At 46.8% G+C, this 17,455-nt stretch overlaps 1 protein-coding gene across 4 annotated transcripts in view; it reads right to left on the minus strand.

The window, feature by feature from the left end:
- The window catches only part of dagla (diacylglycerol lipase, alpha), a 50,323-nt gene that overhangs the window by 7,358 nt on the left and 25,510 nt on the right, over window positions 1–17,455 (minus strand). For all 4 annotated transcript variants that reach the window (XM_062471892.1, XM_062471893.1, XM_062471891.1 and 1 more), the window contains exons 3-19: window positions 10,599–10,700; window positions 10,261–10,472; window positions 9,945–10,046; window positions 9,628–9,766; window positions 8,836–8,923; window positions 8,555–8,689; window positions 8,386–8,463; window positions 8,160–8,284; window positions 7,691–7,841; window positions 6,854–6,937; window positions 5,553–5,630; window positions 5,078–5,158; window positions 4,743–4,885; window positions 2,251–2,319; window positions 1,929–2,001; window positions 1,617–1,822; window positions 1,362–1,488 (exon numbers count right to left, since the gene is read on the minus strand). In XM_062471892.1, coding sequence (XP_062327876.1) covers window positions 1,362–1,488; window positions 1,617–1,822; window positions 1,929–2,001; window positions 2,251–2,319; window positions 4,743–4,885; window positions 5,078–5,158; window positions 5,553–5,630; window positions 6,854–6,937; window positions 7,691–7,841; window positions 8,160–8,284; window positions 8,386–8,463; window positions 8,555–8,689; window positions 8,836–8,923; window positions 9,628–9,766; window positions 9,945–10,046; window positions 10,261–10,472; window positions 10,599–10,693 — 1,986 coding nt within the window. In that variant the 5' untranslated portion in view covers window positions 10,694–10,700. The remainder of the gene's footprint in view (window positions 1–1,361; window positions 1,489–1,616; window positions 1,823–1,928; window positions 2,002–2,250; window positions 2,320–4,742; window positions 4,886–5,077; window positions 5,159–5,552; window positions 5,631–6,853; window positions 6,938–7,690; window positions 7,842–8,159; window positions 8,285–8,385; window positions 8,464–8,554; window positions 8,690–8,835; window positions 8,924–9,627; window positions 9,767–9,944; window positions 10,047–10,260; window positions 10,473–10,598; window positions 10,701–17,455) is intronic.

The following is a 17,455-nucleotide window of genomic DNA, read 5'->3' on the forward strand; positions in this document are numbered from 1 at the left end:
CATACGCAAGCAGTCATACAACAAATACACTAAAGATACAGACCTCTTCACTGTACTTGCACAGAACAAACAAAAGGCTGAACACTGAACGCGCCGCAGACGCAACCGGTGTGAATAGGGGGTAATATACAGTGTATGTACAATTGTATTGTATTGTACAATTGTACATTCTTGATTAACTTTTCATTCCAAAATCATGGGCATTCCAAAGGAGTTGATTCCTACTTTTTTTTCTATAACTGACTTCACACCTTTCAACGAAGGCTTTCCAATACGCTTTGGAACATTAATGTCGGATTTGCTTCCATTCAACCACAAGAGCATTTGGAAGGTTGGGGTGATTAGACCAGGCTTGCGACAAAACATTTCTGTAATGACCTCGCTTTGTGCATAGGAGAATTTTCCATTTTCAATAACTAGGGACTATTTCGTAGTTTTGAGCTACAGCCCTTAGTTCCACTGGTGGAAATATTAATACTAAAGCATAACAATTTCACTCTAGACAATTCTGTGGTTCATACTTTGTTGCAACAATTTTGGGATGGCACTTTCCTGTTTTTGGCTTGATAATTCCCCCATGATGCACAAAGTGAGGTCCAGACAGAAATGTTTTGTCAAGTTTGGTGTGGAAAAAACTTGAGTGGCCTGCACAGATCCCAGACTTAAACACCATCAAATCAAGCACATTTGTGATTAATTTTAATTCAATCTGCAAACCAGGTCTAATACAGTGCCCAACCTCCCTAATGCTCTTGTGGCTGAATGGAAGCAAATCCTGCATGAATGTTCAAAGTCTATTGGAAAGCCTTTCCAGATAGGAGAAGGCAGTTATAGAATCTAAGTGGGAACCAATTCCATATCAATGCCCATGGTTTTGGAATGAGAAGATCAAAATGCAGGTGTTGATATACTGAGTGGTTCCGACAAACAATTGGCTATATAGTGTAGATAAATGTAGTGTGTAAACCAAGCACCCATACACACCCCAATATGGAATCAAACATACAGCCAAGTGAGACCATCCATAAAAGCTTAGTGATCACACACTAGGTGCCATGGAGGATCAGTCCCAAGTCCTTTGGCAAACATTTAGATTAAACATTCTGATCTACACACACGCGCACACAACAACCATTTACTGAGCCGGTCGCAGCAAGCAGCCCTCACAATGCACCCCTGTGAAGCAGTGTTTCTTGATTGTATTTCATCAGTACCCTCTACCACTACAGTCACTTTTACACAAAGTACAATCGAACACGTACGTCAGCGCCCATGTCTGCACCCACACAAACACCGACACCCAACCATACTCTCTCTCACACTCACGCTCACACACACACACACACACAATCTCCACAGACCTTGTTGAGGCCTTCCATCACCATGTGAGGCATGTGTTCGTTAAGCATTGCAGGAGAGATGATGACCTCATCAAAGGCTTTGTTGTCCCCCCAGAGAGCAGAGTATGTGGGTTCCTCCTGGCCGCAGCTAGACCAAAAAAAAAAAAAACACAATACAAACCAGAAAATGGATTTAATTGTTCTGGACATGTAAAATGTTCTTTAACACGGATGTGAAAGCCTGCCAGCTGGCTTGGGAAATTCCAGTCTCCTCACCAGGTCTCTGGGGGGTGGTTGTGCACCACATGTATGACCTTCCCAGGAGGGTACAGGGGGGTGGAGGCTGACAAGGCGATGCTGAGGTCACTGGGGTGCAACCATAGCCGTGCACTGGGAGGCGCAACTGGGGGGGGCTGGGTGCTGTCCTCCACAGGCAACTCGGACTTGGGGATGCACTTTGTGCCCCCTGCGATGATCCTCCACTGTAAAGGACACACACAGAATTATTGTCAGCCTTCTCAGTAGCTACAGTGTGTTACTACCATGACATCCTGTCTGTGTGGCTGGCTGCCATCTGGTACACGTCACCTTTGGCTTGTCACTTTTCTGCAAAACCTCCAGTAGGTGTCGCCGAAACCCCTCCAGCTGGGAAAGGCCAATCCTGGGGGACACAAGCAGAGAGCAAGAATGACTATGCTGCAGCCTAGTATGCGGTCAGGCAAGTCCTAAACACATTCTAGCCTTGTGCATGTGTAGAGTTGTAAAAGCGTTCAGCTATACATTCATGTTACATCAGATAGTGCCTCACAGAGGTGAGCAGTGATGTTATATATCAGGAGTATTGAACAGGGCCCTGGGATCCTCTGAGTGGGAGATGAGGGGAGGGCACAGGAGGAAGCAGATTACTCACCTTGGGACCAGGTCCTTCCCCAAAACCACTGAGGTAACAAACTCCTTGGAGTACTCCATAGCATCCTCACTAAGGACATATTGAATTTAGAGGAACAATTAGCCAGGAAAAAGGAGAGAAGAGGATCAAATAGAAAGTATTTGGCATTCAAATGCATCCATGCTCATTCTCATTCCTTGAGTGAAATTGGAGGAGCAGATTTTTGCAATCTCACAGTTAACAAACCACCCCCCGAAAAAATCATAGCTGCTCGATCCGATCCAAACGGACTGAATAATTCAGAACCTCTCCACAGCAAACATGGAGGTGTGATAGGGCGTCAAGGCTCAGTATGACGCCGCCTACGATATTAAACATTCAGCACATATCGACACATGACGATAGCACAGGCACAGGAGGTGTCATAGAGCCAATTCATTCCCCCCACAGTCAGATAAGGGCTGGATGAAGCAAACGAATGGTCTCACTAAGTAAGACTGCATATTCCTTGTTTCATAAACTCACATTCACAACATATTTAATAGGTCCTTTATAGGTGCTGCTCAGTGCTGTAGAGGGCTGAAGGACATGTGGCTGGGTTCCTGTGGATGACTGTTGCTGTCTCTGCACATGTTCCAACCACAAATTACCTTATCTAGCTGTTCCACTGGCAGTGTGAGCTGGAGCATGTCATATCTGCCTGCCACACACTTACACTCTCTCCGCACGATTTGCATATTAGAGTCAGTTAAAGCTCCCTGGGAAAGTCTATTCAGGGGTTCTGGAGAGGAGGGTCCGTCGGATTGTCGAACCTCGGATTCAGGAGGAGCAATGTGGTTTTCGTCCTGGCCGTGGAACTGTGGACCAGCTCCACACCCTCGGCAGGGTCCTGGAGGGTGCATGGGAGTTCGCCCAACCAGTCTACACATGTTTCGGGGATTTGGAAAAGGCGTTCGACCATGTCCCTCGGGGGCTCATGTGGGGGGTGCTGGCTCATGTGGGGGGTGCTCCGGGAGTACGGGGTACCGGATTTCCTGATCGGGGCTGTCCGGTCCCTGTACGACCGGTGCCAGAGTTTGGTCCGCATTGCCGGCAGTAAGTTGAACTTGTTCCCGGTGAGGGTTGAACTCCGCCAGGGCTGCCCTTTGTCACCGATTCTGTTCATAACTTATATGTACAGAATTTCTAGGCGCAGCCAGGGCGTTGAGGGGTTCCGGTTTGGTGACCTCAGGATCGGGTCGCTGCTTTTTGCGGATGATGTGGTCCTGATGGCTTCATCGGGCCGTGACCTTCAGCTCTCACTGGAGCGGTTCACAACCGAATGCGAAGCGGCTGGGATGGGAATCAGCACCTCCAAATATGAGGCCATGGTTATCGACCGGAAAAGGGTGGATTGCAATCTCCGGGTCGGGGAGAAGATCTTGACCCAAGCGGAGGAGTTCAAGTATCTCGGGGTCTTGTTCACGAGTGAGGGAAGAATGGAGCGCGAGATCGACAGGCGGATCGGTGCGGCGTCCGCAGTGATGCGGGCTCTGCATCGGTCCGTCGTGGCGAAGAAGGAGCTGAGTCAAAAGGCGAAGCTCTCTATTTACCAGTCGATCTACGTTCCTACCCTCACCTATGGTCACGAACTGTGGGTAGTGACCGAAAGAACGAGATCACGAATACAAGCGGCCAAAATGAGTTTTCTCCGCAGGGTGTCCGGGCTCTCCCTTAGATATAGGGTGAGAAGCTCGGTCATCCGGGAGGGGCTCAGAGTAGAACCGCTGCTCCTCCGCATCAAGAGGAGCCAGTTGAGGTGGCTCGGGCATCTGATCAGGATGCCTCCTGGACGCCTCCCTGGTGAGGTGTTCTGGGCACGTCCACTGGGAAGAGCCCCCGGGGAAGACCCAGGACACGCTGGAGGGACTATGTCTCTCGGCTGGCCTGGGAACGCCTCGGGGTCCCCCAGGAAGAGCTGGTGGAAGTGGCTGGGGAGAGGGAAGTCTGGGCCTCCCTGCTTAGGTTGCTGCCCCCGCGACCCGACCCCAGGACAAGCGGCAGATGACGACGACGACGAGTCAGTTAAAGCTGTCACTTCAGGGCCTCAGTCCAGAAAGGCAGGAGAAATTCCGTCCGACGCATGCACACACTATTATTCAGGTAAAAGTGCTGTATGGACATCATATGTCCCCTCTTTCCCTCCTCCCCACCCAGCCCCTCTCTCCACCTAGCCCCACACTCCCCCCCCCCACCCAGACCCATTCTCCTCCCACCCAACCCCTCTCTCCACCCAGCCCCACACTCCCCCCACCCAGCCACATTCTCCTTCCACCCAGACCCATTCTCTTCCCACCCAGACCCTTTCTTCCCCCCCCCCAGCCCCCCACCTAGCCCATTCTCCCACAACACAGCCCCTCTCTCCCCCCACACAGCCTCTCTCTCCCCCCACGAAGCCCCTCTCCCCCACCTAGCCCTATTCTCCACCCACACAGTCCCACACTCCCCCCACCCAGTCCCTCTCTCCCCCCTACCTGAGAAGGCCACCAGGCGGGGAGTAGGAGTAACACTGCAGAGTGGGATATTGGGGCCGTAGCAGGAAGGACAGAATCGCAGCGGTACCCGCACCTAGAGAGTGACCCACGATTACCAGCCCATAGTGCATGGTGCCTTTACCCTGCGTTAGAGAAAAGGGAACATTACCACACATGGGCTGAAACGAAATATCCTGTTTTCTCAAGTTTATCTTATGAGTAGATTGCATGTTTGTTGTTACATTCATAACATGCTAATGCAGACAGGTGTGCAGATAAACACTGATCTACAATCCAATTTGCCAGGCAAACTATACATAAATCTAGTCAAGTACCAGGTCTCTCCCAAAGGCTTGTGACAAGATCATCTCCTGTTCCAGCTTCTTCTTGATGTACTCTGCAGAGTACACCATACCCTGGTAGGAGGAGTGGAGGGAGAGAGGGAGACGGGGAAAAACAGGGGAAGGAAAAGGAGGAAGGAAGGACATCCTCAGCAACCAAGACAAGGTTAGACCACACGAATCGTGTCTGCAATATCGTGATTCAATATCAACTGCTCTTTGTTAATAAGCGGAATCAGTCACTGAGGAGAGATGAAATGACTTCTGTGCTTTGGGATCACATTACCAATAATGAATTAAGTATACTGGATGGTCCCTACAGCTGAAGCAGTGGAACAGATTAAATGTGAGTGTGAGGGAGAAAGTATGGAGGAATGTGTGTGTGTGGGGGTGTGAGTGTGAAGCAGGAGAATGTGTCAGGGAGATGTGTTTTGTCTGGAGTAGGGGTGTGTGTGCGTGTGTAACTGACCTTGTGCCCCAGCCAGGTTCCATGCTGCTCCTCCAGAGGTAGACGCTCAGAGTCCCCTGTTAGGTCAGTCAGCGCATCCTGACATACACACGGATCAAGAGACATAGATGATGTTAGGATAAGGATGTAATATTCGAGAAAAGAAAGAAATACATTTTAAAAAGAAAATAAAAAAGAGTGAGTGAGCAGTCAGAGAGACAGAGAAAAAGAAAGTGTCTTTTGAGAATGTTTAGCGAGTATGCAAGGGGGCAGTGGGAGGCCGAGACAGACAGATAAATTGCCATCAAACAGAGTAATCTGACTTATGTGTGCTGTACATCACTGCACTGTGCATGCATGGAACACAGTTTGATGTCTGTGTGATGACTTGGATCTAGGATTGCAAAATTCCGGGAATATTCAAAGTTGGAAACTTTCCACGGGAATTAACGGGAATAAACTGGAAATGTTGGGGTAATTTAACTGTATTTACCCTGTCATAAGCAGACATGCATGCAAACATTTATAATACAACTTTTGTGTGGACATACATACATCCTACTCTCACTGCTGTAAAAAGTTAGTCTACTGTATAAACTTGGTATTAAAATGAACATGGCTTCAGTTTACCAAGTAATCAATATGCTAGGTAATGACAAACAGTGTTGGGAAAGTTCACTTTCTACATGAACTAGTTCAGTTCATAGTTCACAAATTTTAAAATGAACTAGTTCAGTTCCATCCATCCATCCATCCATCATCTTCCGCTTTTCCGGGGGTCGGGTCGCGGGGGCAGCAACCTAAGCAGGGAGGCCCAGACTTCCCTCTCCCCGGCCACTTCCACCAGCTCTTCCTGGGGGACCCCGAGGCGTTCCCAGGCCAGCCGAGAGACATAGTCCCTCCAGCGTGTCCTGGGTCTTCCCCGGGGCCTCTTCCCAGTTCATTTCAGTTCATAGTTCATAATTCAAAAGTTCACAGCTCCAAAAATTTCTTTCAATATGTTGCGAGCTATAATTGAAATCTCTGTCTGCAATACCGCTCTTGGCCTCTACGCAATTCGGCGCTCTCAAACTTGCCAGGCATAGGGCTGAAACGTTCAGACGCAACACTGATGACAAAGACGTTCAAAAACAACAGAACGTTTTACGTTTAGGTTTATGTTTCTGGCAGACAATGTTCCCAACCAGCTGCTATATGCTTTAGCAAAAAAGAAATTTACCGGAAACTTTCCGCCCCTTTGCAACCCTACTTGGATCTGTCTGTTGTATCGGTCATTCCATGAAAGAGACACACATAAATGCACAAACTTTCCTAATTCTCACCTTGGGAGACAGAGTACCTCTGATACTGATGACAACCTTCTTTTTTCCATGATCCACTGCCACAAAGAACGGCGTCTCATAGACCTGTCGTACAAAGACAGACAGGAAGAGACAGATAGAGAGAGAGAGAGAAAGAAGTGTAAGGGGGTGATATCATTCAGCCATGTTCTCTATCTCTCTCTCTCTCTCTCACACACACACATTCAGGTTTTATGGATCGAAACTTAGTGTCTGCACTGCCACACAGCACTGATCTGCTTTACAAATTAGTCAGAAAAGGGCTGACATTTGATGGTTAACTGTATATAGTTACACAGCCATATAGTTATGTATATATAGAAATTATTGCTAAGATGCTATAAAGCAAATTCCATGATTTGCTTCTCAGTACATTATATACATGTGAAATGAGTTCCTGAAAGCATGTGCAAAGCGCAAAAACTTTGTCGCACTGAAATGTGGAGTTAGACCGTGGAACAGTTTGTCTCCTGTTTTCAGCTCAGGTTTTGTATAGGCGGGGCAAAAACCCAACCTATCTACGTCACAGCGACCTATCTACGTCAGATCACAGACGATTGCATTCTGAATTACTTTCAAAGACAAAGTAATTCAAATTTGGATGGGTAGTTAACAACAGATTCTTCTGTGGTGTGATGAACTTAAAACTCATTTTCAATTCCACTTCACAGCATATTTAAAGAATAGTAACAATTACAGAATAGGAACAATTGCAGAATAGGAACAATCGCAGTTCAGGATGTCATTTGGAAGGTTCCAGTTAGTCCCCGCCTAAGCCCTGACCACTGTTTGAAATAAACCAATCACAAGTTTACTCACCGCGTCGTGGCAGGAAGTGTAGACAATGTGGACCTGTTTGAGCTCTCTGTCGAGGAAGTGACGTCGAATGGCCAGGACGTTGCAACCGCAGCAGTTGTCCTCCTCCACTGTGACCGACTGGGACAGACGGGAGCCCGACACAGACGTACATCTGGGGTAGGGGTGGGGGGGTGGGTTGTGGTACATGGAGTTTAAATACATTCTTATCAATAGTCAAGTGGGCTATGTGGGGCCATTGTTTGTTTTGCGCATTAATGCATGTTTGTGCGTGCGTGCTGTGTGTTACACGCACGTTTGTTTGTCATGTGGTTTATTGGGAGGGAGGGAGGGAGGGAGGGAGAAATGGGGATAGAAAAGGGAGGGAAGGATAAAATGATGGTGGGATGAAAGGAGGCCTGGCTGGTGGACAGATGGGGGTGAAGGAGGGAGGGATGGGAGAGAGGGGGGAAGAAGGCAGGTACAGACTTACGGGCAGGAGCTGGCTAGACGACAAAGTCCACAGGCTGGCTTCCTCATCAAGTACATTGGCCAGCCATAGGCAGCCAGGGCAAACAGCATGTAGTAACACACCTCCTTATACATGGCCATCTCAGTCTGGGAGCCACACACACACAATTAAACACAAAATGAAACAAACATTTGTTCCTCATCATAAACTTTACAGTATACAAAAAGAAAACCACAGACTCATTTACCGAGTTTTTAAGGTCCAGGTATCTGGTGTTGCGGGTGACAGGCATTCCAGATAAGAAGGCTAAAATATCATTGTTGGCCTAAGGGGAAACCAACACATTATATTTAACAGACAGTCAAGGCATACTTATGTGTTTCCTTTTCCCTTTCACAAACACACACAGCTCCTACCTGGTCCAAGATGGCCGACCTCTTGGACCTCTGCCTCTGGCGGAGCAGAACCAGTCCAGCGATGATGTCACTAGGCACAATGTCCAGGTCCCTGAAGAATTCAGCAAACAGGCTGGCCACCTCTGAGTAGGCGTCCTGTCAGGAGAAGATCTCCACATCAACCTCTACTATGTCTGGCCCCTATTGGACACCCTGCAGTTCCGAGAAGTGAGCAACTAACAGTAGAAATGCAGTGTAGTTGAACAGACAAAAATAAACCAGTGTGTGTGTGTAATACTCACAGATTGTGTGTCCTGGGCTCTGGTACAGCACATGAAGAATTTGAGTCTTCTACTCCAACTGCTTGCCTGCCCCTCTTCCAGTCTGTGTCTGAGAGAGGAACACAGAGAATGTCACACACACAAACACATACACACAGACTACCTAAGAGGAAGGCAGAGAAAGGGGGTGATATCATTCAGCCATGTTGACCCTCCCCCTCCCCTCCCTCTCCCTCTCCCTCTCCCTCTCCCTCTCCCTCTCCCTCTCCCTCTCCCTCTCCCCAAGAGGAAGGCAGAGAAAGCAACAGATTAAGTGATGCAATGTATTTACTGAGAGGAAGGACGGTGGGGGTTCAGATGGCTGAGCGGTTAGGGAGTCGGGCTATTAAATAGAAGGTTGCCGGTTCGATTCCCGGCCGTGCTAAATGACGTTGTGTCCTTAGGCAAGGCCATGTTGACCCTCTCCCTCTCTCTCTCTCTAAGAGGAAGGCAGAGAAAGCAACAGATTAAGTGATGCAATGTATTTACTGAGAGGAAGGACGGTGGGGGGTTAGATGGCTGAGCAGTTAGGGAGTCGGGCTATTAAATAGAAGGTTGCCGGTTCGATTCCCTGCCGTGCGAAATGACGTTGTGTCCTTGGGCAAGACACTTCACCCTACTTGCCTCGGGGAGAATGTCCCTGTACTTACTGTAAGTCGCTCTGGATAAGAGTGTCTGCTAAATGACTAAATGTAAATGATTAACTTTTTCTTTTTTTATGCAAGTGTGTGTGTTAGCCCTTTAATGTGTGTGTGTGAGTTTGTCTGTTGGTACCTGAGTGTGTATGTGGTGAGGTTGCGTTGGCGACGGCGGGTGGCTTTCAGCTTGACGAATGTTCGTCCAGTTGGGTCGAAGGTGCACATGAGGGTAAAACACATGCTGAAGATGACCAGCCAGTTACACACCACAATGCCTAGGGAGAGAGGAGGAGAGGAGAAACTATTAACAGCTTAGCAACTACAGAAAAACACCTGCCCTTGGGTATCTCTTCCCAAATAATTTGTCAGTCTTATCTTCAAACCATATTTTTTCTTTTCAAAAGCCTAACATTCACTTTTTCAGGTGGATCTACAAAATTCTTTGTGTCTCACCAAGAGCCAGGTTTTTGGCAGTTACATCGGAGCATGGTTGGTAGTACTGAACTAGCCAGGCAATCCCAACCACGGCATACACCAACTCCACTAGCAGGATTGCTAAAAAAGCAAAGGAGAGAGAGGTTGAGATTTAGGGGGTTGGACAGAGGGGAGAGAGAGGGGAGAGAGATACATTGATACATTTTTGTATCAATGTCATTTTATATTCAATTTGTCAGACAATGTAGATCCCATGAACACAAAAACAGCTCTGTCAATTCCTCTTTAATGAGTTTTATAGAAGCACACAGAGCAAGTGCATGTAACGTCCTACCTAGTCGTATGTACAGCACATACTGCACAGCCTCTCTAGGCTGCGTGTACAGGATGCTGCCCCTCATGCTGAGCCACATGATGGCACTCTCACAGATCAGACAGCTGACCAGGATGCCCAAGTAGCCACGCCCATGGTCCACCAGAGTGACCGAGCAGGACTGGTCAGAACCATAGGGCAGGCCAAACAGAACCACAGACAGAACCACCAACCTGGAGGAGAAAAGGGGAGGGGGGCTGGTCAGAGATAACTTGAGATCTACAAGGAACACACAAAGAAGTTTCGGAGACACAACCTTAAAAGTCAGGAAAGAGATGGCAAAGCACGCAGACACTCACCATACGCAGTGCAGTACAAACAGAAAGAGGGCGGGCAGCACCAGGTCATCACTGCCGACTGACCACCGCCGTCGAAACATCACCATGCCCGGCATCACTGCCCTGTAGACAAGGAGCGGGGAAAGAGGGGTGCAGAGGATACTTAGAATTCAAAACACCTCAAGATCGTATTTTCGGTTCCCATACTTCCTAACAGTACTACCAACCATGCTCCGATGTAACTGCCAAAAACCTGGCTCTTGGTGAGACACAAAGAATGTTTTTGTGTCCAATGAGATCACAAGAGGAAGAGAGTGGGACACTGACTGCAATCACAGACCGTTTGCTCACTGCCTGGCCATACTTCCTTCACCACTAAAAGAGGATTGCATAATAGGCTATACTTCCTCAACTCAACTGCAGCCTCAGCCAGACTTCTGGCTGTCTCACCTCTCTCTTGCTCTCTCCGTGAAGCTCTCCAGATGGAAAAAACATAGGGAAAGGAAGGGTGCAGAAACAGATGGACACTACGAGAGAAGGAGAAGGAGGTGGGGTTGTGATGGGGTATGAGTAGGGTTGGGTATCTTTTGGGTTTTTACGATACCGGTGCCTAATCGATACTTTTCAAACATTTCCGGTGCCTAAACGGTGCCTGAACCGATACTTAAATAAATATTGAGCTTCAAAATGACGGTGGATAACATTAAAGAACGGCTTTTTTACTTTAACCCTCGTGCTGCCTTCGGGTCACATGACCCAAAGGTTCATAACGAACCATCGTTGTGTTTACCCAATTTTACCCAATACAAAAACAAATAAAAATAATTTTCTTTTAACCTTCGCAATGTGGGGGGTCTGAGACAGCCCAACGGTTAAAAGAAAATGCTTCACTTTGTTTTTGTATGCGGTAAAGTTGTCGCAATACGACGGTGGGTCACAATGACTGATGGGTCAGAACGACCCGAAGATAACACAAGGGTTAAAAAAAGCACTGTTGTCTGTCATGTTCTTCGACTTTCCATGTTCCGACTTGATTTCACGTGAATTTTTTCTACATCTGGAATTTTTACCTGACTGCGAATTTTGAGTTTTGCCGATTATTCTGACACCACATGAAGGCAGTAGGCTAGAATTTATCATGTGCGTTGATGATGCTTCTTACGTTCGTTTCGAAGCACCAGAGAGCAAATATCATAATCGCCAGCTCAGGCATTTAAGTGTCACGAAATGAAGCACCAAAATCTGCATTCTGATTCGGTCCAGTAGCATACATACTGGTCATATAGGTACCGGTGCCAAAACCTATAAGCACCGGGTTTCGGTGCCCAACCCGTGCCAAGTATAAGGGCTTGCAGGTTACGTTTGTTTCAGCATCTGTTCAAGCAATGACAACTTGAAACAGTCAAAGCATTTAGCGTTCGGTCCACTCTATCTCTCCACCCAAAGACACCCAAAAAGGCACTCTAAAACAAGTCTAAAAGCCTCAGGCCTGTGTTGAACTGAAATGGTGAAGAGAGAAGAGAAAGGGAGGGAGTGTGGTGCGAAGGAAGGGAGGGTGGGGAAGAGCATGAAGCATCTGGAGAAAGGGAGAGGATGGAGGTGGGGGGGAGTACAGACAGAATATGAGAGAAGTTTAGAGAGGGAGTGAGGGTTTGCTTCGTATCATGGCGATGTGGTGAGTGCTGCTGTTTTATTTGACATATTTGAGCAGAACAGAAGCACCGTCATCTGTTTTCAGTGACAAGACATATTGGTCCCAGACGGTTTTTCAGTTTGTGACAGAACCCTGGCTAACAGTGAGACCGTTTGCCATGCAGCCCCTCTGGCATATTGGCTAATTTCATAAAGTAAGGGGTGGAGGCAGAGATACATGAATTTAATTTGTATGACTACAATGCAGCTAAAGCAAGCTTAGCTAACATAGGCTTCTGCATGGAAAAATAACTGCTGGTTAAACAGGTTCGGCATCACAGTCTCCTTTTCCTCTGAAGAGCCCTTACCTACACCAATCAATACTGTGCTTTTACATACATCTGTTAATGAGGCCAAGTGCAAGTTCCAGGGGTGGGAGTGGATGTCTGAGGACACGGTTGGCATAGGCCTTGGCCATCTGACTCACAGCAGCTCACTGCCACACAACTTCCTGTAAACCCCCTGTGGGTGTGACTCAAAAAAAGGAGGACAAGAGAAGGGGAAAAATTAAGTAGGTGAAAAGAAAAGCGGGAAAGAGAATGAACCCCATCTCATTTAGGGCAGAACAATGAGGCTAATGGAGTACAGCAGGTCCCAAGCTGCAAGAAGCTGAGGGGGCCGGCGGGGATAGTGACATCAGCGGCATAGGAACTGTGGATGAGTCTCAATACTCTACAGATGCACCGTTCCATACTCCATTCCTGAAGTTAATCACAGGTTTCACATGAAGAAACCACATGTGCACAACACATGGGACAAACATCTGTGACAAATCCTTTTAGTTTGGATTTGTGATGTTCTCATACATTTTTTTATTTTTTTGAGTCCCTCAAAGACTGCGGTTGTGTTTTGACTTGTATTATTGTTTTTATTGATTGTGTTTTGGATTCCCACAAAGATTGCGGCCTGTGTTTTGTCACATTTTATTTATATTGGGAAACCACAAAGAATGTGGCTCGAGATACCGCAAAGACTGTCTCGAGATACCGCAAAGACTGCGGCTTGTAATCAAAAGGCTTGAGTAACATCGGTTCTGGACTGCTCTGCAAAAGGTCTGAGATTGTGCATTTAGGATTTGAATCAAAAGGCTTGAGCAACACAGGTTCTGGACTGCTCTGCAAAAGGCTTGAACTCAGGCTTGAGTTCTGGACTGCTCAAATTTTTTTTTTTAAAGGCCTGAGCTTGGGTTTTGTTTAGTTATATTATATTTTGACATTTATATTTATATTTGGAAACCACAAAGACTGTGGCTCGAGATACCGCAAATACTGCGGCTTGTGTTTTGACTTGTATTATTGTTTTTATTGATTGTGTTTTGGATTCCCACAAAGATTGCGGCCTGTGTTTTGTCACATTTTATTTATATTGGGAAACCACAAAGAATGTGGCTCGAGATACCGCAAAGACTGTCTCGAGATACCGCAAAGACTGCGGCTTGTAATCAAAAGGCTTGAGTAACATAGTTTCTGGACTGCTCTGCAAAAGGTCTGAGATTGTGTGTTTTGGATTTGAATCAAAAGGCTTGAGCAACATCGGTTCTGGACTGCTCTGCAAAAGGTCTGAGATTGTGCATTTAGGATTTGAATCAAAAGGCTTGAGCAACACAGGTTCTGGACTGCTCTGCAAAAGGCTTGAGCTCAGGCTTGAGTTCTGGACTGCTCAATTTTTTTTTATTAAAAAATGTTTTATGATACTTTATGGAAACACGGTGGCGCTAGCCAAAACGTTTGGATTACCTTAATGGCATTGTGCAAAAGACGTATACCGAGTTTTGTAATGATAAGCCAATGCGTTCAGTAAATACAGTGCCCTCCACAATTATTGGCATATTATTATTTTTTTAATTATTTTTAGAAGTCCACGACCACATCTTAAACAGGGGTGCCAATAATTGTGGAGGGCACTGTATATCATTTTAGGACAAAGTAAAAAATGGCCGACGCCCAAAATGGCCGACGTGGGAAAGTGTTATATTTTATGACTTGGTATGCCACAAAGAATCAGAAGAGTACCATCTTGTGATTTGGGGTCAAACTGTTCAGAAGTTATGATGCAAGAAATCCGATGTGCTGGCTAGATGTAGCAACATTATATCTACAAAGCACAATAAATCTGACTCTTCTTGAGTATAAATACCCTGAGAATGAATTGTTATCGTTACCATTATGATTATACTGCTAGACAGCTACTGTGGCATACCTGGCTTCACTAAACAGATCATCCAGTATCATGACATGCTTGAGGCTGTGGCTGGATTCGAACCTATGACCTTGCACATAAAAGGAGCCCGTCTTATCCCAGTGAGCTATTCTCAGTGCTGGGAATTGCTGAGTTCAGATACTCTATAAATAAAGTAAGCCGTTTCGTTTTGTCGGCATAGTCTGAAGATGATGTAACACGATTTTCATGAAAATCGGAGCAACGGCCTACGAGAAGTTAAAAAAAGTAGGTTTTTCAGAAAATACAAAATGGCGGAAAAACCTTCATGACGAAATGACATCATAGGGTCCAGTCAAATCATCTACATCTAAGGAATCCAATGATACCTCAATTTAGAAAAATGGTCTTATGGTTCAAAAGTTATGGGCGTAAACACACCTCCAACTTTGACCCCTTGGTTGCGCTATAGTGCTTCAGTGGTCGACATGAAACCTGTCCCCAATCAGTGTGCCAAATATTAAAACTAGTAGCAAAAGTAAGGTGGCGGAATCAGCTTCAGGTGGCGAAACTGCAAGGGATTGTACTAAACTGTGGTGCATGAACCTGCTTTGTTTACACATGCCATATATTGTGTCTTATATATATATATATTGTGAGCGAATATTGTCTGAGTGTACTTCGTGACTGCCATCTGACTGTGAGTAACCAGAGTTTGTTTAGCTAAAACTTTGTCTCAAGGACAGAGGGTAAGGGTATAGCAGCTAAATTGGTCAATAGGTAGCTAGCTAGAGATCGAGTTTCAGGGTACTTGCCGCCGAGTGAGACCCTGGCTTTGTTTACATAATTAGGGCCATTGTAGAATTTGGTTAAATCAGCCCTGACTTCCGTAATCAGATTCAGAGCGAATAGTGTCTTACTGAGTGTACTTCGTGACTGCCATCTGACTGTAAGTAACCAGAGTTTGTTTCATTCATTTATGTTTAGCTAAAACTTTGTCTCAAGGACAGAGGCCAGGGTAAGGGTATAGCAGCTAAATTGGTCAATATGTAGCTAGCTAGAGATCGAGTTTGGGTACTTGCCGCCAAGTGAGACCCTGGCTTTGTTTACATAATTAGGGCCATTGTCAGCTGCGCCTTTAGCATATTTAAGGCGGCTAGCACTGCAGAGGCAGCCTCGTCTGGCAGCCTCGGTGCACGAGGACTCGGTCTAACAAAGACAGGGAGTCTACCTGCGGGAGTCCACCTAGGATGGCCGACGAGGCGGATCACCTCTTCTGATAAGTATCACCCTATTTGTATTTAAACCTACCTAGAACATATTCATAGCTAGCATGTGTTTCTTCAGCATTCCCGTTCATTACACCACTCGTAGACGTAGATATGTCACAAAGTATATACGGTCCACTTCTAATCTTAGCTACCTATCCAGATCTTCTCCACCTGCCCTCTCTCTTTCTATTGGGCTCTGGAACTGCCAGTCTGCTGTGAACAAAGCAGACTTCATCCCGGCGTTTGCATCCCATGCTTCTCTTCACGCCCTTGCGCTGACAGAGACATGGATCCACCCAGAGAACACTGCAACTCCAGCTGCTCTCTCCGTCAACCACTCGTTCTCTCACTCACCCCGCTCAACCGGGCGAGGTGGTGGCACAGGTTTGCTCCTTTCCCCACATATTAAATACACATCCACCCCACTCGCTGTTACTGCCAAATCATTTGAACACCATTATGCGATGCTAACTGATCCTATCAAAGCATTTTTAGTTGTCCTCTACCGCCCACCAGGGCCGCTAGCCGACTTTGTGGAGGAGCTGGACATGCTCCTCAGCGTCCTCCCGGATGATGGAACACCGCTGATACTCCTTGGGGACTTCAACATCCACCTCGAAGGAACGCAGGCCGTCGACTTCAAGTCTCTTCTGATTTCCTTCGACCTGAAGCTGCTGAACACACCGGCGACCCACAAGGCAGGAAAACAGCTCGACCTCATCCTGACACTTAACTGTATCACTGACTTAACCTCTGTAACCCCACTACACATTTCTGATCACTCCTTCATCCAATTCTCTGTCTCTCAGGGTTGTCTCCCAGGCCTGCGCGATCTTCTCCCTCCTGCTCGTGGCTCACGGATGTGATTCGTGAAGAACGGTCCATCCTTCGGGCAGCTGAGAGGAGATGGTGCAAGTCCAAAGACGGTCTGGACCTCGATAAGTATCACTCCCTCCTCAAATCCTTCTCTGCCCGCATAACTGATGCTAAAACCCACTACTTCCTGAACAAAATTAACTCTGCCTCAAACCCTCACAAACTTTTCTCTACCTTCTTCACCCTTCTTAACCCACCTCTCCCACCCTCCACCTCCACCCTGACAGCAGACGACTTTGCCTCCTTCTTTGAGAAAAAAGTTGCTGACATTAGCAGTCGGTTCCCTGAAGCCACCTTTCCTACCCACTCACCCTCTATGACTGACCCAACTAAATGTCTAAACGCTTTCTCTCCCCTGTCCGAGGCAGAGATCTCTGACCTCATTCTCTCTCATCGCCCCACCTCCTGTCCCCTTGATCCAGTCCCCTCCCCTCTCTTTCAAACCATCTCTCCCTCCATCATAACTTTTCTTCCCCATGTCCTTAACTCTTCTCTTAAGGCCGAATTATACTTCTCCGACTCCGTTACGGACAGACGGACGGAGTCGGACGGATTGGTTGAATTTATAGTACTCCGAAGGCTGTGGGTGCTGAAAACAATTCACCGCCAGAAGAGTACGTGGCGCAACGTTTTTTTGTAAGTCGTTGTCGAGAAGTTGTCGAGAAGTCGGAGCAAATGTACAAATTAGCCGTTTCATCAATAAAATACGCACATTTTCAGCAACTACACTGCCCATTTCTCGTCACATTTTAATTCAGATGCTGATTTACATGTACTGTTTAGCTGAAATATGAATTGTAAAAACTTACAGCAATGACAGTCAAAGGATTCTGTTCGTCCTGTTTATCACGGCAACCCTGCCCCTGACGCAAGCGGTTCTTA

This window comes from Osmerus eperlanus, chromosome 10 (genome assembly GCF_963692335.1).
Source record: "Osmerus eperlanus chromosome 10, fOsmEpe2.1, whole genome shotgun sequence".
NCBI classification, from domain to species: Eukaryota; Metazoa; Chordata; class Actinopteri; order Osmeriformes; family Osmeridae; genus Osmerus; species Osmerus eperlanus.